This window comes from Tiliqua scincoides, chromosome 7 (assembly GCF_035046505.1).
Source record: "Tiliqua scincoides isolate rTilSci1 chromosome 7, rTilSci1.hap2, whole genome shotgun sequence".
In the NCBI taxonomy this organism is placed as follows: Eukaryota; Metazoa; Chordata; class Lepidosauria; order Squamata; family Scincidae; genus Tiliqua; species Tiliqua scincoides.
In genome coordinates, this window is record NC_089827.1 from 77,244,761 (window position 1) to 77,266,139 (window position 21,379).

The window sequence follows — 21,379 nt, forward strand, 5'->3', positions numbered from 1 at the left end:
TCCCCAGATGACCTCTCCCAGCGGTTTCATGTAGATGTTAAATAACATGGGGAACAATATAAAACCCTGTCGCACCCCACACCTCAAGGGCCAGGGTGCCGAACAGGATTCCCCCAGTACCACCATCTGGGACCTGTCAGCCAAGAAGGATCAGAACCACTGCAAAACAGTGCCCCCGATCCCCACCTCGGCCAACCATCCCAGAAGGACACCATGGTCAATGGTGTCGAAAGCCGCTGAGAGGTCCAAAAGGACTAGCAAGGATGCACTCCCTCCGTCCAGTCCTTGGCGTAGGTCATCCACCAAGGCAACCAAGGCCGTCTCCGCCCCGAAGCCAGGCCTGAAGCCAGATTGAAAGGGGTCCAGATAATCCACTTCATTCAGGATCTTCTGGAACTGAGACACCACCACCCACTCAATCACTTTGCCCAGAAATGGGAGGTTTTAGACTGGCTGATAATTATCCAACATAGAGGGGTCCAGAGAGGACTTTTTCAGGAGGGGGTGAACTACTGCCTGCTTTAATGCCAGAGGCAACACCCCCTCCCTCAGAGATGAATTTACTACCCTCTCTGTCCACTTGGCCAGTCCCGGGCAGATCTAACCAGCCATGCTGGGCATGGATTCAGCAGGCAGGTGAATGGCCTCACACTCCAAAGGATCCTGTCCACATCCTCGGGTTCTTCAAGCTGAAAAGAATCCCACAAAACAGGATTGACAGGTGCCATGGGGACATCACTAGACATTGTCAACATGGAGTCCAAGTTGTGGCGAATCCGAGCAATTTTATCTGCTAAGTGCCTGGCAAATGCCTTGTTTAGATCAGCCTGGGGAAATGTTTTTTCAAGTTGGAGTCCTCTGGCAGAGCCCTACAGTTTGGGAATTTGGTTCTGAGCACAGTGCATCTTCTGATGATTTGTTTCTCCAAAATAGATCAGAAAGGCCATGAGCATAGTGTGCAGCTGGGGTGTTCATCTAACATTGCCTGTACCCAATCAAGGCTCCTGACGCATACCTATCAGTTAAATCCCAGGATGCCTGACTCCTTTTCCAACACAAGGATGGTTCCCCTCTGATGCTATTTCAATTTTGGGCTATCTTACTGAGATCTTGGTGAGTTAGGGCCACCCCAGGGGACTTATAGACTGCACTCCCTCAGGATCAGTGCTGCTTTCACAGCAATGGATTTGCCAGCCTCTGCTCTCCAACAGATCAAGCACTGATGCTCTGCTATATTTAAATATTACATCTGCAAGCAGATGGTGAGCCAACAGTGCATGGGAGACATTAGGTCACTGGGAGAGCTGAAGCTGGGGGAGTGTCTGCCTGTATCTTGACCCTCAAATTGGTAATATGTTATGGGAGCCTTCATGGAGGCATCTCCTCTTGTAAGTTACACTGGCATAGTGCTGGAACTGACAGTTGCCTGTGTGTGGGCACCATGCCTGAAGTCTGTCTATATGTATCAGTGATTGGGAATCTCTATGGATTCCCATAGAGGTGCTTCCATAGAGGTGCACCATAGAGGTGCTTCCTTTTTGGCTGACAGCCTGGAAAGCTGCCAAAGCAAGTGGTGGCCTGTACATGGGCCTCCAGATATGGAAGTGTTTTGTTACTGGGGTGCTTCTGCAGGGTCATCCCCATCGTGTTGACAGCCCAGCATGGTGTTGGAGCTGGTGGTGGTCTTTGTGCAGTTCACAAAATCTATTCGCTAACTATTTGCCCACCCTGTTGGGATATTATTCATTGGTAGGGTTGAAGCCCATGGAGCCACAGATACCAGCCAGAGGAGCTGCAGAATCCTCACGAAAATCCCCACCACCCTATACAATGTATAGAATAGTAGCTCTGATGGGGAGCCACAGCCTAGTAGGTCCAGGGAATGGCCTGTTTAAAAAGGTTGGGAACCACTGGTCTGGACTCTAGAGTGCAAATCCTTTGGGACAAGGATATGTCTTTTTTACAGTATATAAAGCACCATTCACATTGAGGAGTCTATTTAAATAATTAATAAAATTAGCATTGCATACATGTTTTTGGTTGCAGTTACTACATATAACTGCATGTACTTGACTAAATTGGAATTCAGTCAATTTAAGACATCAGTCATTTTTCAGAAAACATTTGTGCTTTGAAGTTTTCTGCAAAAGCTGTATCACTGGTTGGAAGACAGGAGCTCTAGAACTGGCACCATGGTCATCTGTCTCTGAAGGGTGCTATTAACTCCCCTTTCCCCCAGATTTCCTCCTCACCTGAAAACAGCTCGGTGAGTCTGTTCCCGCTCCTCCCCATTCACCATGCAAGAAAACAGACCGAAGGATTCTGTACCTGATATGGGGCAGAAAAAGGATCACTAAAGACTGGATACTAGATAGCACAAAGAGGAGGGCTGGCCAATCAGGGATGGGCTCTGGCATGCTTGACTAATTGCAGGAGTATGGGATGTTTCTCAGGACAGGAAGCCAGCAAAGGCACCAATGCAATGCAGACAAACAGCTAGTCACAGAGGCAGTGTGGAAAGCACCATGTGTGGCCATTATGAACGGCTGGCTGAGGGTAGAGTAGCTAAGGAAGGAACCTGGATACAAAATGGAACTGTCTGAGTATAAAACAGGCCTCAATTAGAGGAGCAATTAATTACTCAATTAATTGAGTAACTCAATTAGAGGAGTGGTCCCAGGAGATGGGAGGAGGGGAGCCCCACAGGACCAGTACTTACTGGAGGAACGGGACGTGCTGTTGACAAAGACATTGAGAAATTTCTTGGAGAAGTGGAGGTCGGCGTCAGGTGAGGAGTCCTCTGAGGAGGAGTTGCATCCATTGGGGGCATCTAGCCCCTCACCAAAGTCACTGGCAGCATCTTCTAGGTCGGTGGCCTCACAGGCTCCAAGTAGCTCACTGTCATCACTGAGCATAGAGGTGCAGCGCTTCAGACTCACCAGCTCCAGCTGTGTGTTCTCATCCACCACCAGGGTGTACTTGATGGAATCATAGGCCAAGGAGTTGTCCAGCACCATGGCAGGTGGGGGGAGTAGCAGCTCCTTGGAAAAGGGGGAGCCTTTCAGGCTGCCCAAGCAGGATGTCTCGTCCTCCTCAGGGGAATAGACCAAGTTGAAGCAGTGGTTGGTCTCGGCAGTGGAGATGTCCAGACTTTCACTGCACTCTAACCGGATGTCATCGATCATGTCATTGTCCTCTAGGATACCTGAGTCCAGGTCCCCTTCCACCACCCAGTCTTCTGGAACAGGAGCTGGCTCAGCCTTGCTGGGGGCCTCCCTGGATGGTAATCTTTGGGCAGGCATGTTCTTGCAGTAGCTAGAAATTGTCTGCCCTGGAAAGACAGGGGTGATGGTGTCATTGGTTGGGTTACTCAGGAACAGGTAGGTCCCTGAGTTCCCCTCAAGAGGCTCTTGTTCAAGCACAGGCTGGGGCCCTGTGGGCTTCTCTTCATCTGCACTCTGCAGGGAGTAACTAAGTGTCTCCATGTCAACCAGCTCAATGCTTTGCTGGGGGCAGGCCTGAGCCACGCTTAAGGTCTCACTGGGGATCTCAGGCTCTATGTCTGAGGCAGGGGAGATTGTGTCTGAAATTGAGTGAGTGGATGGGAAACATTCATCTGCACACTTGAGTGGATAGGAGCCCTCAGAGATCATCTTGTTCACCAGGTTGCTGAGCAGCCAGGGGGAGTCGGAGTCCTCACTCAAATCTGGTTCTGACTCTGAGTCTGACTCAGAATCGTACTCGCTGTTGGCTTCATCATGATTATTCCCTTTGGGCAGAAGTTTGGGCCCAACTGGCAAGTAGAAGGAATGATGCAGACTTTCCAGGCTGTGGTTGGGGTTGATCTCCAGTTCCAGAGGACGTGGAAGTGGCATGTCAGTCTGTCCAGTGGGAACAGATGGGTCCTCATAGAACTCTTCAATATTGAGGGCTGCCAAGCTCTCATCAGGAGGAAACTCAAGCTCCTCCTCCACCTTGCCTGTGTCCAGCAGAAGGGCATCCTTCAGGCCCATCACCCCCTGAGCATCCAGGTCCACCTCCAGCTCTGCCTCTGATCCTGGAGAGCTGGCTTCCTCAATAGAGTTGGTGAGGTGGGATGAGCGTCCACTGCTGCTGTCACTGCTGAGGTTCAGCTCAGTTTCAGAGATGCTGGAGATCATGTTACTGGCCAGGCGGTTCCCACTGCATGCAAAGGCTGCTTCAATTTCACCCTCCACATCAGAGTCAGAGCCAGGTGAGCTGAAGTCTTCACTGTGCTGGCCAGGGACCTTTGAGTTGCGGCTGGTGAGGTCAGCTTCTATGCCTGGGTCCGAAGAGGGAGACGTGGTGTCAGACGAAGCAAGGGGTAGCCCTTGTGGGCTGGCTGCTGGGCCTCCATGGGCACCCTCTCCTCCAGAGCCCTGAGACTCTCTTGTTGCTTGAATGGGGCTTAGGTGAGCCTCCAATGGATGCTGCCTTGCAGACTCAGCATCTCCATAGCCATTTGTTAGCTCCACCCCAGACAGTGGGCTGCTACTCAGCTCATTCAGGGCAATGGGGGAACCTTGGGCTGCTTTACCTCCAGTGCAGTCAACAGAGGGCCCAATGCCCTTCTCTTTCACCCTGCTGCCCAGTGCATCTCTTTGAAATCTGGCACAGTAGCTGTCTGCAGCAGGTGACCTGTGGGAGCTGGTGTTGGGGGACTGGCACTCTGGTTCTATGACAGGGCCTTCTGGAGCATCAGCAGGGGCCTGGCCAGCAAAAGAAAGTTGGGAACAGGACACGGATGAGACAATATTCATGTTGTAGTCTTCCCCTGCTTGCCTAGCTGTTGGGGGCCCTCGCAGTGCCTGACTGTTGCCTTCTGCGTCATAAAGGGCTGGCTTCAAATGAGCCTGGGCTAGAGCCAGACCTTGGCTGCTCCATGTCTCCAAGCAGGGCCCATCCTGGAGACAGGGGTCTGAGGGAGATGGTCGTTCTGTAGGGAGAAGAAGACATGCCCATTCAGGATTGGCTCTTTTGCCCCCTCCACCTCAAGAGCTTCCAAGCAAGGGGATACCACTGTACTGAAAAGAGTGTGGAAATAGTCTTATGTCAAATTCCACTGCCCATCTCCCAAATTTTGACATTCTTTTTTCCCTCTTAAGTCTACATATTATAATACCTGGATCTCATCAGAGCAGGTAAGAATAAGTCAGACAGTTCTTGCTATTTCTGTATCTACAGAAAAGGTATAAGTGTGTACATATTCATCTGTCTCCCTCTTCCCCATTGACTTGAAGTGCTGTGAAATGTAAATAATTGTAGGGTCTATATCAGGGGTGGGCACATATTTTGGCAGGAGGGCCACTTCATCTCTCTGACACTGTGGGAAAAAGAATTAATTTACATTTCAAATTTGAATAAGGTTATATAAATTTACATAAATGAATACATTAGAGATGGAACTTAAATGAATGAATTTTACTGAGCGTATTTATAATGCAGATATGTAGAACCATATGAGAACTATGAAATGTTTGCCACACACCTCTTGCACAGTGAAAACATATAGGCCAAGCCAGATACACATGGAGACATGGAGACATAAATTGTTCTGAGAAAATGGGGCAGGGTGGTTTAAATCAGAGGTGTCAACTTTTTGGCAGGAGGGGCACATCATCTCTCTGACACTGGGGCCGGGGGAAAAAAGAATTTACATTTAAAATTTGAATAAATTTGAATAAATTTACATAAATGATTATGTCAGAGATAGAACTTTTATGAATGAAGGTCTTGCAATAGCACAAGGACTATAAAAAGCCTTGCACAAAGCAAGGCTGGCCTTTCCTTTGCTGACACTGCTGTATCACAGACATGAAACAGCAAGCAGTGGAGGGAATCCTTATCCCACAGCTCACGCAAGAGGTCAAACAGTTGTCCTCATACTGAGAGCAGTTGTGTCAGGCCAGTGCAGGCTCCAGCAAGTTCCAGAGGGCCAGAGGCTCATTGGAGACTAGGGTCTCCCTGAGGGCTGCATTGGGAGTCCTCGAGGGCCACAATTGGCCCCTGGGCCAGGGTTTGAGCACCCCTGGTTTAAATAATGCCCAAGGAAAAGCAGAAAACACATGGAGACTCTAAAAAGCCTTGCTGTAACTCAACCCGCAGCTCATGTCTGGCAGTCAGGACTATCAGTCATGGGCCAGCATGGGCTCCAACAGTCTCCAGTGGGTCAGGTGCTCACTGGAGACTGGGTGCTCCTTGCAGGTCAAATTGGGAGATTCCAAGGGCCACAAATGGCCCCTGAGCTGGGGTTTGCCCACCTCTAAAATGTTATCAGAATGGATTTCCTAAAGTGTAAGTGTAAGCGTGTCACTCCTGAAGATGCCCTGGATAGAGCCAAATGGAGATGGACATGCCAAAAAGCAGACCCCACCGTAGCATGAGAACAATGCTAGGAAGAAGAAGAAGTTGTTTTACACTTGTAAGTTGTATAGGTTCAATGTCTTGCTACTCACAATAATGCTTCACAGATAGGTAAAAATGTGAAACAAACCAATTTTGAAAATATAAATCATCACCCAAGCATTCTTGTTTGTTTCTGGTAGACTTTCATCGCTCATAATGTTTAAGAATAATGCACAAGCATTTGCTTTAACTTAAGCAACACCTTCAGCATTGCCCCTTTGAAATTGGCAAAATATTCCTTAGCTGCCTTTGAATTTCAGGCAGCCACTTCACCAGTGATACATGTGCTATGGAGGTTAGTGGGGATTTTAAGTCTATCAAACCAATCTCTGCTAGCTTTAAATGTTTCTGACATATCTCATTTTGTTTCTTAACTATGTGTAAAGGTATCTGGTCTTTTCCATTATCATCCGTTTGCATGTTCCACTACATATGATAATCCACAGAAATGCTAAGCCTCCTTTTCCATTTCTTTGGGAGAATGTCTTCTTGAATGAGTTACCTTTGTTGCTAACAACAGAGGACATAGTTGCAGAAGTTGTCATCTTTTCTGCATTTTTTATAATTGTTCTTATTGTGGATGTTGTTAAAGAAAAACCCACATCAACTTGATGCTCACCAGTTTCCAACCATATTAATACTTGCAGTTGCACATTCAAGCAAATGCTTTTCCTTTGCATCTTAGCTGAACACAGTGGTGTCACTAGGGGGTGATGTACACGGGAGGGTGACACCACTATTAGCCAAAAAATTTTAAATCTTGGTATTTTTGAATAATACCATCATGTTATATATCATTTGATGTGTAATTTGAAGCAGAATGCACTGAAAAAAACTGAAATAACTCTATCCTATCAAAAAATTATAGCTAATTTTTTTTTTTTGTATTATAACAATAATTAAAAATCACCTTGGGTCCCTTCGGGGAGAAAGTTGGGATATAAATGTAGTAAATAAATAAATAAAAACATAGCAGGGGCATGGTAATGGTGTAGCATGTCCACTGCATGGGAAGAGGTCCACCATGATGGTTATGCACTAGCCTTCTGCATTAGATGATGCAAACCCTAGTGATGCAACTGGATGAACTAACATCACTTCCAGGATGTCTCCCAGACACAATGGGTGCAAAGCAATGGAAAAAGACTCTATTTGCCAAACAGTGTATACAGCAGTTGACTGTATATATGTACCATATTCTGCATGAGATTCACTGAATGACTAAATGAATGTTAGCAATGATGCAGAAATGGCAACTCTCTGGAATTACCAAGCAAGCAAATTATAATAAATCCCTAAATAAAAACAAAAAAAAAAGCTATGCAGTCAGACAGCAAGCAGCAGGGTGGGGGCTATCCAGTGTTTTGCATTGAGTGCCACATGTAAGACTGTTTGCCTCTGGGGCATGTCATGGGTGTGTCCTCGGTGCAAGGAGCTCCAGGGTCTCAGGGAACGCGTCCGCTCCCTTGAAGCCTTGGTGGCCGACCTGGAGAAGCAGAGGAAGGCAGAGAGGGACCGTGGGGAGACTTCTGGGGACGATCAGGCTTCATCCCAACCTCAGGTGTGCAGCTCCTCGGCTGCCTGGATGAAAAGTCTCAGGGCTGGAGGACGTCATCCTGGAGAGGAGGGAAACAATCCCCTAGGGGGGACCCCTTCTCCAGGGGACGGGCCTGTATCCGAACGCACTCAGGATAGTCCTCAGCAGGAGAGGGGTCGGGGGCTTCTTGTAGTGGAGGATTCGATTATTAGAAACATGGAGAGCAGGGTTTGTGACGGATGTGAGGACCACAAGGCAACTTGCCTGCGTGGTGTGAAGGTTGTGGACATCACTTCTCATCTAAACAGGCTGGTAGATAGTGCTGGGGAGTAGGTAGCAGTTGTGGTGCATGTCAGCACCAGCGATGTGGGCAAGTGTAGCCGGGAGGTCCTGGAGGCCAAAATTAGGCTTTTAGGCAGGAAGCTGAAAGCCAGGACCTTAAAGGTAGCGTTCTCTGAAGTGCTACCTGTTCCACACACAGGGCCAGCTAGGCAGGCGGAGAGCAGGGGTCTCAATGCGTGGATGAGATGGTGGTATAGATTTGTTAGGTACTGGGGAATGTTTTGGGACAAGCGGGACGGGCTTCACTTGAACCAGAATGGAACCAGACTGCTGGCGCGTAATATTAAAAAGGTGGCAGAGCAGCTTTTAAACTGATCCCTGGGGGAAGGTCAACAGGAGCCGAGGGGCATCCGGTTTGGGACTCCTCATCCCTATGGGACGAGGATGGGGAGGTTAGAGAACAACAAGGCAAAGGCAGTGTAGGAGAAGAAATTGGGAATGGTAGCATGATGGGATGTGATAGACTGTTTGGCACAGTGAGAGGATGCGGGGACAAAGGAGCGAATAAGCAGCCCACCCTGAGGCATTCCATGTACAAATGCTTGTATGTGAATGCCCAAAGTCTCCGAGCAAAGATGGGAGAACTGGAATGTCTGGTGACAAGGGAAAATATTGACATAGTGGGCATAATGGAAACCTGGTGGAATGCGGAGAATCAGTGGGATACCGTAATCCCGGGCTATAAACTCTACAGGAGGGACAGGCAGGGGCGTGTTGGAGGTGGGGTGGCCGTTTATGTTAAGGAGGGGATAGAATCCAGCAAAGTAGAGATTGAAGGTGGGTCTGACTCCACTGTAGAATCTCTGTGGGTTAAATTACAGGCCTGTGGAGCGATGTAGTACTGGGGGCATACTATCGTCCTCCAGACCAGAAATCAGAAGGGGATCTTGAAATGAAGAAACAGATCAGGGAGGTGACAAGGAGTGACAGGGTTGTAATCATGGGGGACTTCAATTATCCTCATATAGACTGGGTCAATTTGTGTTCTGGTCACAAAAAGGAGACCGGAATCCTTGACATGCTAAATGACTGTGCCTTAGACCAGCTAGTCATGGCGCCCACCAGAGGACAGGTGACTCTGGATTTAATATTGTGCGGTACGCAGGACCTGGTTAGAGATGTCAATGTTACGGAGCCATTGGGGAACAGTGATCATGCTGCAATCCGTTTTGACATGTACATCGGGGGAAGAATACCAGACAAATCTCTCATAAAAACCCTTGACTTCTGACAGGCGAACTTCCCTCAAATGAGGAGGCTGGTTAGAAGGTGGTTGAAAGGGAAGGGAAAAAGAGTCCAATCTCTCCAGAATGCATAGACTATTAAAACAATAGTAATAGAGGTGCATACCAGAGTAGCAGAGGTGTATACCACAAAGAAAGAAGGGCTCCACTAAATCCAGGAAGGTGCCCACATGGCTAACCAGCTAAGTTAGAGAGGCTGTAAAGGGCAAGGAAGCTTCCTTCCGTAAATGGAAGTCTTGCCCTAATGAGGAGAATAAATAGGAACATAAACTGTGGCAAAAAAAAATGTAAGAAGGTGATACAGGAGGCCAAGCGAGACTATGAGGAACGCATGGCCAGCAACAGTAAAGGGAATAATAAAAGCTTCTTCAAATATGTTAGAAGCAGGAAACCCGCCAGAGAAACGGTTGGCCCTCTGGATGGTGAGGGAGGGAAAGGGGAGATAAAAGGAGACTTAGAGATGGCAGAGAAATTAAATGAGTTCTTTGCATCTGTCTTCACGGCAGAAGACCTTGGGCAGATACCGCTGCCCAAACGGCCCCTCCAGACCAAGGAATTAAGTCAGATAGAGGTTAAAAGAGAAGATGATTCAGACCTCGTTGATAAATTAAAGATCAATAAGTCACCATACCCTGATGGCATCCACCCAAGAGTTATTAAGGAATTGAAGAATGAAGTTGCTGATCTCTTGACTAAGGTATGCAACTTGTCCCTCAAAACGGCCACAGTGCCAGAAGATTGGAGGATAGCAAATCTTCTTTAAAAAGGGAAAGAGGGGGGACCCGGGAAACTATAGATTGGTCAGCCTAACATCTATACCATGTAAGATGGTGGAATGCCTCATCAAAGATAGAATCTTAAAACACATAGATGAACAGGCCTTGCTGAGGGAGAATCAGCATGGCTTCTGTAAGGGTAAGTCTTGCCTCACGAACCTTATAGAATTCTTTGAAAAGGTCAACAGGCATGTGGATGTGGGAAAACCCGTAGACATTATATATCTGGACTTTCAGAAGGCTGTCAACATGGTCGCTCACCAAAGGCTACTATAAAAACTCCACAGTCAGGGAATTAGATGACAGGTGCTCTCATGGATTAAGAACTGGTTGAAGACCAGGAAACAGAGAGTGGGTGTCAATGGGCAATTTTCACAATGGAGAGAGTTGAAAAGTGGTGTGCCCCAAGGATCTGTCCTGGGACCGGTGCTTTTCAACCTCTTCATAAATGACCTGGAGACAGGGGTGAGCAGTGAGGTGGCAAAATTTGCAGATGACACCAAAGTTTTCCAAGTGGTGAAGACCAGAAGTGATTGTGAGGAGCTCCAGAAGGATCTCTCCAGACTGGCAGAATGGGCAGCAAAATGGCAGATGCGCTTCAATGTCAGTAAGTGTAAAGTCATGCACATTGGGGCAAAAAATCAAAACTTCACACATAAGCTGATGGGTTCTGAGCTGTCTGTGACAGATCAGGAGAGAGATCTTGAGGTGATGGTAGACAGGTCAATGAAAGTGTCGATCCAGTGTGCGGCAGTAGTAAAGAAGGCCAATTCTATGCTTGGGATCATTAGAAAAGGTATTGAGAACAAAACGGCTAATATTATAATGCCGTTGTACAAATCTTTGGTAAGGCCACACCTGGAGTATTGTGTCCAGTTCTGGTCGCCGCATCTCAAAAAGGGCATAGTGGAAATGGAAAAGGTGGAAAAGAGAGCAAGTAAGATGATTGCTGGGCTGGAGCACCTTCCTCATGAGGAAAGGCTGGGCCTCTTCAGCCTAGAAAAGAGGCGCCTGAGGGGGACATGATTGAGACATACAAGATTATGCAGGGGATGGACAGAGTGGATAGAGAGATGCTCTTTACACTCTCGCATAACACCAGAACCAGGGGACATCCACTAAAATTGAGTGTTGGGAGAGTTAGGACAGACAAAAGAAAATATCTCTTTACTCAGCATGTGGTTGGTCTGTGGAACTCCTTGCCACAGTATGTGGTGATGGCGTCTGGCCTGGATGCCTTTAAAAGGGGGTTGGACATGTTTCTGGAGGAAAAATCCATTATGGGGTACAAGCCATGATGTGTATGCGCAACCTCCTGATTTTATAAATGGGCTATGTCAGAATGCCAATGCAAGGGAGGGCACTAGGATGAGGTCTCTTGTTATCTGGTGTGCTCCCTGGGGCATTTGGTGGGCCGCTGTGAGATACAGGAAGCTGGACTAGATGGGCCTATGGCCTGATCCAGTGGGGCTGTTCTTATGTTCTTATAATGAAATGGTGCTAAATGTGGCAGCTTTAAGTGGGATGTTACTTTATTCTCTTTTTATTCTTATTTAGCAGGCCCAGAAAAGATTAGTTTTCTGATACAGTTGCATAAGTCCCTCTCCACAACCTTCTTAACCTCTCTACTTGCCCTTGCTCAACACCTTCATTCCTCCTAGTTTGTTTTTTTTTAAATCCTATTCTGCCATATACTGGTTTTAGGCTGGGAAGTTGCATGGCTCAGCCTTTCTAGTCATTACTCAGAGTTTCTGCAAACATATCTCTTCTTCCTGCCAAGTTTATGCTTGCTATATTAACTTGATTCTTTTCTCAGGAGTGAAGTGGGGTACTCACCAGCATGGGATTCAGAGGAGAACGAAGTGGGGTGGAGCAAAACCTCTTGCCAGGTAGTCCACAGCAGAGGGGTTGCTGGGTTGCTGCTGCTATTATTATTATTATTATTCAGGGAGTCCTGGTTATAAAGAAAAAAGAAACAATAAAAACTATGATATTTCCCCCCCCCTTTTTTTTTTTTTTTTTTGCCTTTTTTCCTTATTATTGGACACAACATCCCAGTCTAAGAAACCACTGGGACAGGTTCTGCAAAAGTCATTGTCCTGGTTCGAAATACCATTACTCACAGCCATGTGCTTTTGTGGATTCAAGTTCTTTTCTTTGTCTAACATAGGTAAGCCTGATTGGCATGCTTTTACTGATTGGTAGCCAAACCAATATCTTCCAATATCATAAAAGGATAGAATGGCCAGGTGGGTTCCACTCTCTCAGCCAGTGAACTTTATGATATCATCAAACCTAGATTGCCTAACCCATTTTGTACCATATGCATGTTTCCACACCATTGCCAATTGTGCATTTTTGCAACATACTCAGGATCTCTCCAAAGAGAAAACAGTTGCAGAAATAGTTCCGGATGTTTCCAAAAACCTAAAGCAGAATGTTGCATTGTTTGCAACTCTTATACAAACTTTTGTTTCAGTGCTGACCCATCTATTCCTATGGAAATCATACTCAGAAGCAGACCTCCCCAAAGAAAAACTTTATTGAACACATAGCTTAGTTGTTCCAAGATCTTGCAGAGCAAGGCCCCTGGGTAAATGTCCTTGAGTGAGTATCCTGTTGAAAAACACATTTTTTTAAACATTGCTCTGACTGTACCAACACCAAATTTTGCAGACTTGTAATTTTTTAATTATTTATTTAAAAGATTTATATCCTGCCTTTCCAGCGCTAAGGCAAATGTTCAAGGCAGCTTTCAGTAGTCTGCTACCTATTTTCCATACCTACTAATGAGCAGCGGTCACCATGCATGGCCTCCCCAGCCCCCAGAAGGCCTTCTAAGGTTTTCAGAAGCCTTTGAAAAACATGTTAGTTTTTTACCTCTTCTGCAGGGTGGGGAGGTTGCATGCAGGCCCTCCCCGGCCCTCAGAATGCCCCTATGGGTGGCAGAAGGCATGGGAGGGCAAATGCTGTGGCCCCCTGCGCACCCCCAGGTATGCCACTGCTATTGAGTTAATGAGCTGGAGGCAGAATTCTTCAGCCTCAAAGAGGGGCTTGGATGCCCTAGAGCAGGGGTCGGCAACCTGCGGCTCTAGAGCCACATGTGGCTCTTTCAGCTGTCTGCTGTGGCTCCTCTGGTGAAAGTGGCAAAGGGGGTGACAGGAGGCACCTGTGTTGGGAGTGCAGGCCGCTTCCCTCCACCCCCTGAGCTCACTGCCCTCCTCTCCCTTCACCCCCACCTGCCCCGCATTGGTTTCCCTTTTCAATTTTGCAGGCTTAAGGTCCCTGTATTTAAGAACATAACATAAGAACATAAGAACAGCCCCACTGGATCAGGCCATAGGCCCATCTAGTCCAGCTTCCTGTATCTCACAGCGGCCCACCAAATGCCCCAGGAAGCACACCAGATAACAAGAGACCTCGTCCTGGTGCTCTCCCCTACATCTGGCATTCTGACTTAACCCATTCCTAAAATCAGGAGGTTGCGCATACACATCATGGCTTGTACCCCATAATGGATTTTTCCTCCAGAAACTCGTGCAATCCCCTTTTAAAGGCATCTAGGCTAGACGCCAGCACCACATCCTGTGGCAAGGAGTTCCACAGACCGACCACATGCTGAGTAAAGAAATATTTTCTTTTGTCTGTCCTAACCCGCCCAACACTCAATTTTAGTGGATGTCCCCTGGTTCTGGTATTATGTGAGAGTGTAAAGAGCATCTCCCTATCCACTCTGTCCATCCCCTGCATAATTTTGTATGTCTCAATCATGTCCCCCCTCAAGCGTCTCTTTTCTAGGCTGAAGAGGCCCAAACGCCGTAGCCTTTCCTCATAAGGAAGGTGCCCCAGCCCCGTAATCAGCTTAGTCACTCTCTTTTGCACCTTTTCCATTTCCACTATGTCTTTTTTGAGATGCGGTGACCAGAACTGGACACAATACTCCAGGTGTGGCCTTACCATCGATTTGTACAACGGCATTATAATATTAGCCGTTTTGTTCTCAATACCCTTCCTAATGATCCCAAGCATAGAATTGGCCTTCTTCACTGCCGCCGCACATTGGGTCGACACTTTCATCGACCTGTCTACCACCACCCCAAGATCTCTTTCCTGATCTGTCACAGACAGCTCAGAACCCATCAGCCTATATCTAAAGTTTTGATTTTTTGCCCCAATGTGCATGACTTTACACTTACTGACATTGAAGCGCATCTGCCATTTTGCTGCCCATTCTGCCAGTCTGGAGAGATCCTTCTGGAGCTCCTCACAATCACTTCTGGTCTTTACCACTCTGAAAAGTTTGGTGTCATCTGCAAACTTAGCCACTTCACTGCTCAACCCTGTCTCCAGGTCATTTATGAAGAGGTTGAAAAGCACCGGTCCCAGGACAGATCCTTGGGGCACACCGCTTTTCACCTCTCTCCATTGTGAAAATTGCCCATTGACACCCACTCTCTGCTTCCTGGCCTCCAACCAGTTCTCAATCCACGAGAGGACCTGTCCTCTAATTCCCTGACTGTGGAGTTTTTTCAGTAGCCTTTGGTGAGGGACCGTGTCAAATGCCTTCTGAAAGTCCAGATATATAATGTCCACGGGTTCTCCCGCATCCACATGCCTGTTGACCTTTTCAAAGAATTTTATAAGGTTTGTGAGGCAAGACTTACCCTTACAGAAGCCATGCTGACTCTCCCTCAGCAAGGCTTGTTCGTCTATGTGTTTTGAGATCCTATCTTTGATGAGGCATTCCACCATCTTACCCGGTATGGATGTTAGGCTGACCGGCCTATAGTTTCCCGGGTCCCCCCTCTTTTCCTTTTTAAAAATAGGCGTGACATTTGCTATACTCCAATCTTCTGGTACCGTGGCTGTTTTGAGGGACAAGTTGCATACCTTAGTCAGGAGATCTGCAACTTCATTCTTCAATTCCTTAATAACCCTTGGGTGTATGCCATCAGGGCCCGGTGACTTATTGATCTTTAATTTATCAATGAGGTCTGAAACATCTTCTCTTTTAACCTCTATCTGACTTAACTCCTCGGTTAGGAGGGGCCGTTCGGGCAGCAGTATCTGCCCGAGGTCTTCTGCCGTGAAGACAGATGCAAAGAACTCATTTAATTTCTCTGCCATCTCTAAGTCTCCTTTTATCTCCCCTTTCCCTCCCTCACTATCCAGAGGGCCAACCGCTTCTCTGGGGGGTTTCCTGCTTCTAACATATTTGAAGAAGCTTTTATTATTCCCCTTAATGTTGCTGGCCATGCGTTCCTCATAGTCTCGCTTGGCCTCCCCTATCACCTTCTTACATTTCTTTTGCCACAGTTTATGTTCCTTTTTATTCTCTTCATTAGGGCAAGACTTCCATTTATGGAAGGAAGCTTCCTTGCCCTTCACAGCCTCTCTAACTTGGCTGGTTAGCCATGCGGGCACTCTCCTTGATTTAGTGGAACCCTTCTTTCTTTGCGGTATACACCTCTGCTGGGCCTCTATTACTGTTGTTTTAAGCAGCCTCCATGTACTCTGGAGAGACTGGACTCTTTTTACCCTCCCTTTCAACCTCCTTCTAACCAGCCTCCTCATTTGAGGGAAGTCCGCCCGTCGGAAGTCAAGGGTTTTTGTTAGAGATTTGCCTGGTATTCTTCCCGCAATGTGCACGTCAAAACGGATCGCAGCATGATCACTGTTCCCCAATGGCTCAGTAACGTTTACATCTCTAACCAGGTCCTGCGTACCGCACAAAATTAAATCCAGAGTCACCTGTCCTCTGGTGGGCTCCGTGACTAGCTGATCTAAGCCACAGTCATTTAGCACGTCAAGAAATCCGGTTTCCTTATCGTGACCAGAACACAAATTGACCCAGTCAATATGAGGATAATTGAAGTCCCTCATGATTACAACCCTCTCCTTCCTTGTCACCTCCCTGATCTGTTTCCTCATTTCAAGGTCCCCATCAGATTTCTGGTCTGGAGGACGATAGCACGCCCCCAGTATTACATTGCTGCACAAGCCTGGTAATTTAACCCACAGAGATTCTACGGTGGAGTCGGACCCACCTTCAATCTCTACTTTGCTGGATTCTATCCCTTCCTTAACATAAAGGGCCACCCCACCTCCAACACGCCCCTGCCTGTCCCTCCTGTAGAGTTTATAGCCCAGGATTGCGGTATCCCACTGATTCTCCGCATTCCACCAGGTTTCCGTTATGCCCACTATGTCAATATTTTCCCTTGTCACCAGACATTCCAGTTCTCCCACCTTTGCTCGTAGACTTCGGGCATTCGCATAAAAGCATTTATACACGGAATGCCCCAGGATGGGCTGCTTATTCGCTCCTTTGTCCCCGCATCCTCTCATTGTGCCAAACCGTCTATCGCATCCCATCACCCTACCTTTCCCAATTTCTTCTCCTACCCTGCCTTTGTCTTGTTGTTCTCTAACCTCCCCATCCTCATCCCATAGGGATGAGGATTCCCGAACCGGATGCCCCTTGGCTCCTGTCGGCCTTCCCCCAGGGATCAGTTTAAAAGCTGCTCTGCCACCTTTTTAATGTTATGCGCCAGCAGTCTGGTTCCATTCTGATTCAAATGGAGCCCGTCCCTCTTGTACAGGCCACGCTTGTCCCAAAACGTTCCCCAGTGCCTAACGAATCTAAACCCCTCCTCCCTACACCACCGTCTCATCCACGCATTGAGACCTCTGATCTCCGCCTGCCTAGCTGGCCCTGCGCGTGGAACAGGTAGCACTTCAGAGAACGCTACCTTTGAGGTCCTGGCTTTCAGCTTCCTGCCTAAAAGCCTAAATTTGGCCTCCAGGACCTCCCAGCTACACTTGCCCACGTCGTTGGTGCCGACATGCACCACAGCCGCTACCTCTCCCCCAGCACTGTCTACTAGCCTGTCTGGACGAGAAGTGATGTCCACAACCTTCGCACCAGGCAGGCAAGTCACCATGTGGTCCTCACATCCGTCGCAAACCCCCCTCTCTATGTTTCTAATAATCGAATCCCCCACTACAAGAAGCCCCCGACGCCCCTCCCGCCGAGGAGTATCCTGAGTGCGCTCGGATACGGGCCCATCCCCTGGAGAAGGGATCCCCCTTAGGGGATTGTTTCCCTCCTCTCCAGGATGACGTCCTCCAGTCCCGAGACTTCCCACCCGGGCAGCCGAGGAGCTGCACGCCTGAGGTTGGGACGAAGCCTGATCGTCCCCGGAAATCTCCCCACGGTCCTCCTCTGGCTGCCTGCGCTTCTCCAGGTCGGCCACCAAGGCTTCAAGGGAGCAGACGCGTTTCCCTTCCCCAACTCTGCAGCAGGCTCAGCCAATCAGCAACCAGCAGGCTCCTGGCTTTTTCTGTTGGAATGGCTCAGGGCCCTTCACTGGCTGACCACCAGCCAATCCTGAACCTCCCTCCTTCTCAGCCATTGCCAGCCCTTGCAGCCTGCCTTTCCCTGAGCAGGTCCCCACTCAGTGCAAGGAGAGGCTTTTCCTCCACAGCTGAGGAGACATCCTGTGTGTCTAATCAGTAGTAAGCCCAATTACAGCGGATGAAGCTTACTCCCAGGAAAGGGTGCCTGGGATGGCAGCCTTGAAGCCTGCTCAAGGCCAAGTGCAAGGACAGGTGAGTGGGAGCCCACGCAGGTCTGTTCCAGAGTAAGCTCCGATGTAGTCCCTGGGCTACTCCCAGGAAGGTGTGGAGGGCTGTATCCTCAGCCTCCTCCTGTGCAGGTCTACTCACAAGTAAGCCCCGCTGTAGTCAGTGGGGCTTCCTCCCAGGAAGGTGTGGAGGGCTGCAGCCTCAGCCCCCTCCTTTGCAGGTCTACTCACAAGTAGTCAGTGAGGCTTCCTCCCAGGAAAGTGTGGAGAGGACTGCAGCCTGAGAGCTCCAACCAACTTGTCTGCTCAGAAGTCCCATTGTAGCCAATGGGGCTTACTCCCAGGATAGTGTGGAGAGGGTTGCATCCTGAGTGAGGGAGGGTGGGCAGGCAGGCAGGCAGGCCAGAAGGTGGCCTGTGGTGCCCCCCCACCTTCCCCCCAGCTCTGCTTCTTCTCTTCCCCACCTCTGTGTCCGTTTTTCCTTCCAGCAGGGTGCCTCTGGAAGGTGGGGGGAGTTCTTTAGTATCCATGTAAGATAAGCAGATGTCATAACCGCCATATGTATTGGAATCCTGGAAGATCTGGCAAGGAGGTAGATGTGGTGTCAGCAGTGGCCCCTTTAAGGGTAAGGCCTGGGCATCCAGCAGAGTGTGCTGCACAGCTGCAGCCACTTGAAGGCAATAGGGCCCTCAGGGATATAAGGAGCACCTGAGGAAGGGGGTGTGGGTTGTAGAAGGAGGGGAGAGGAGGGGAGGGGAGGCTGGGCTGGGCTGGGCTTATTGACTTTGACTTGGATACTCTGACTGATTTGACTGACTTACTTTGGAATCTGATCTTGGACTCTGCCCTGGATGCTCTGACTGACTTTGTGACTAGTGGACTGCTGGAGACAGTGGAGTTTGGTGTGTGGCTGCTGTGCCCAAGACCTGCTGAGGACCCAGGGTCTGCTGTAGTGGTGGGAGGCTGCTGGCAGGAGAGAGGACCTCTGCAGGTTGAACAGGCAAGCTACCCTGGAGGTGGGGTCCAGCAGGACTGCAGGGCAGAACCAGGGTCATTTGTTGGGGGAAAGAAGGGGAGCTAATTTGCTTAAAGTGGGCCTAATTCTCCAGGCAGAGAATGGCCTTGGAATCAGGCAAAACACCATAGAGGACCAGGCGTCTGAAAACACAGGACAAGAATGTATGACAAAACTAACTAAAAGCTACAAGAGGGGGCTACATTATAAAAATGGGACCTATAAGAGCATAAATGTTAAAAAAAAAAAAAAACAACCCTATATATGCAGTATTATCTTCATTTTAGATGTCAAAAGGGTTTTGTGGCTCCTGAGGTTTTTTTTCCTCTGGAAAATGGGTCCAAATGGCTCTTTGAGTGTTTAAGGTTGCCGACCCCTGCCCTAGAGGAAAACCAAAACACTTTATTTCAAGTTGAATTAGCTGCTAAAACAATTAATGAAGAAGTCTCTAGCAAAAAAAAAAAAAACTGTCACAGACAGGATGCTACATGAACTCTGGGTGACATGTAATAGGTGGAGAGAATCCTTTTTCTATTCTTTTTCATTTTACATTGAGCTTGGTCTGCAACAGCTCAGCCACTATGTTCCATCAGTCTTCATCAGATAACAGAGTAGTTGAAGGAGGAGGAAGAGGAGGAGGAGGAAATGCTGATGATAATGAATGGGAGGAAGAAATTTCCTTATGCCTGAAGTTTAGGGGGTAGGAATTTCCTTATACCTAAAGTTTAATTTATGCTAAACAGTCAGCTCAAAATCAGACCTGGCTAATCAGCATCTATTCTTACAGACATATTATGTGTTGCTAGAATAAAGCAGTAAACAAAGCCTAATGGGTCAGTCATTTATCCATTGTCTTTACCTAACAACAGAGATGATAAATATCTTTTTACTGAGACAACCCTTGCAATTGAAGCTTATCTCATCACTGCCTTGTCCTCTCAAGAGAAAATTGGAGATATCACAGGAATATTTCATGCAAAGATGGGCATAATAAATTACAAGAATGGTAGGTACCTAATGGATGAAGATGAGATTAAGAAGAGCTGGCAAGAATACACAGAGGAACTCTACAAGAAAGATCTTAATGACCCTGATCATCACAGTGGTGTGATCGCTGAACTTGAGCCAGACATCCTGAAGTGTGAAAAGTGGGTCCTAGGAAGCAACACCAACAACAAAACAAGGGGAGGTGACAGTTTTCCAGTGGAGCTCCTTAGAAGTTTAGAAGATGATGCTGTTAAAGTGCTGCACTCAATCTGCCAGCAAATTTGGAAAACTCTGATTGGAAAAGATCAGTTTATGTTCAAATCTCAGAGAAAGGTAATGCCTGAGAATGTTCAAACCACCTCACAATTGTGCTTATTTCACATGCCAGCAAGGTTATACTGAAAATCCTACAAGCCAGGCTTTAGCAGTATATAAATAAAGAATTACCAGAAGTACAAGCTGGTTTTCAAAAAGGCAGAAGAACTAGAGAGCAAATTGCCAACATTCCCTGGATTATGGCGAAAGCAAGGGAGTTCCAGAAAATATCTACTTCTGCTTCATCAACTATGCTAAAGGCTTTGACTGTGTGGATCACAACAAATTGTGGCAAGTTCTTAAAGAGATGGGAGTACCAAACCACCTTCTCTGTCTCTTGAGAAATCTGTATGCAGGTCAAGACGCAACAGTTAGAACTGGATATGGAACTGGATATTTGGTTTAAAATAGGGAAAGGAGTATGACAAGACTGCATATTGTCACCCTGCTTATTTAACTTATATGCAGGGTACATCATGCAAAAGGTTGGGCTGGATGAATCCCAAGTTGCAGTTAAGATCACTGGGAGAAATATCAATAACCTCAGATATGCTGATGATACCACTTAATGACAAAAAGTGAAGAGGATCTGAAGAACTTCTTGAGGGTGAAAGAGGAAAGTGCAAAATGTGGCTTGAATCTTAACAATTAAAAAACTAAGATCATGGCATTTGGTCTCATCACCTCATGACAAATAGAAGGGGAAGAAATGGAAGCCATGACAGTTTTTATCTTCTTGGGCTCCCAGATCACTGCAGATGGAGATTGCAGCCATGAATTAAAAGACACCTGCTTCTTGGGGGGAAAATTATGGTAAGCCTAGACAACTTAATTAAAAGCTATGATTAAAAGCTGGGAAACTATTATTTTCCCAGTTAATTAAAGCTATGATTTAGCTATTTAGCTTTATGATTAAAGCTATGATTTTCCCAGTTTTAATGTATGACTGTGAGAGCTGGACCATAAGAAGGGCTGAGTGCCAAAAGAATAGACGCTTTCAAATTATGGTGTTGGAGAAGACTTTTGAGAGTCCCCTGGACTGCAAGGAGATCATCAGTCAATTAGTCAGATCAGATTAAATCAGTAAATCAACCCTGACTATTCATTGGAAGTTCAGGTGCTGAAGCTGAAGCTTAAATACTTTGGCCATC

General features: G+C 47.4%; 1 protein-coding gene across 1 annotated transcript in view; it reads right to left on the reverse strand.

Annotated features, from left to right (window-relative positions):
- Nucleotides 1–21,379, reverse strand: part of MAPK8IP2 (mitogen-activated protein kinase 8 interacting protein 2) — a 114,750-nt gene that overhangs the window by 26,189 nt on the left and 67,182 nt on the right. Inside the window, exons 4-6 of the mRNA XM_066634514.1 lie at nucleotides 12,162–12,279; nucleotides 2,720–4,957; nucleotides 2,253–2,328 (exon numbers count right to left, since the gene is read on the reverse strand). Coding sequence (XP_066490611.1) covers nucleotides 2,253–2,328; nucleotides 2,720–4,957; nucleotides 12,162–12,279 — 2,432 coding nt within the window. The remainder of the gene's footprint in view (nucleotides 1–2,252; nucleotides 2,329–2,719; nucleotides 4,958–12,161; nucleotides 12,280–21,379) is intronic.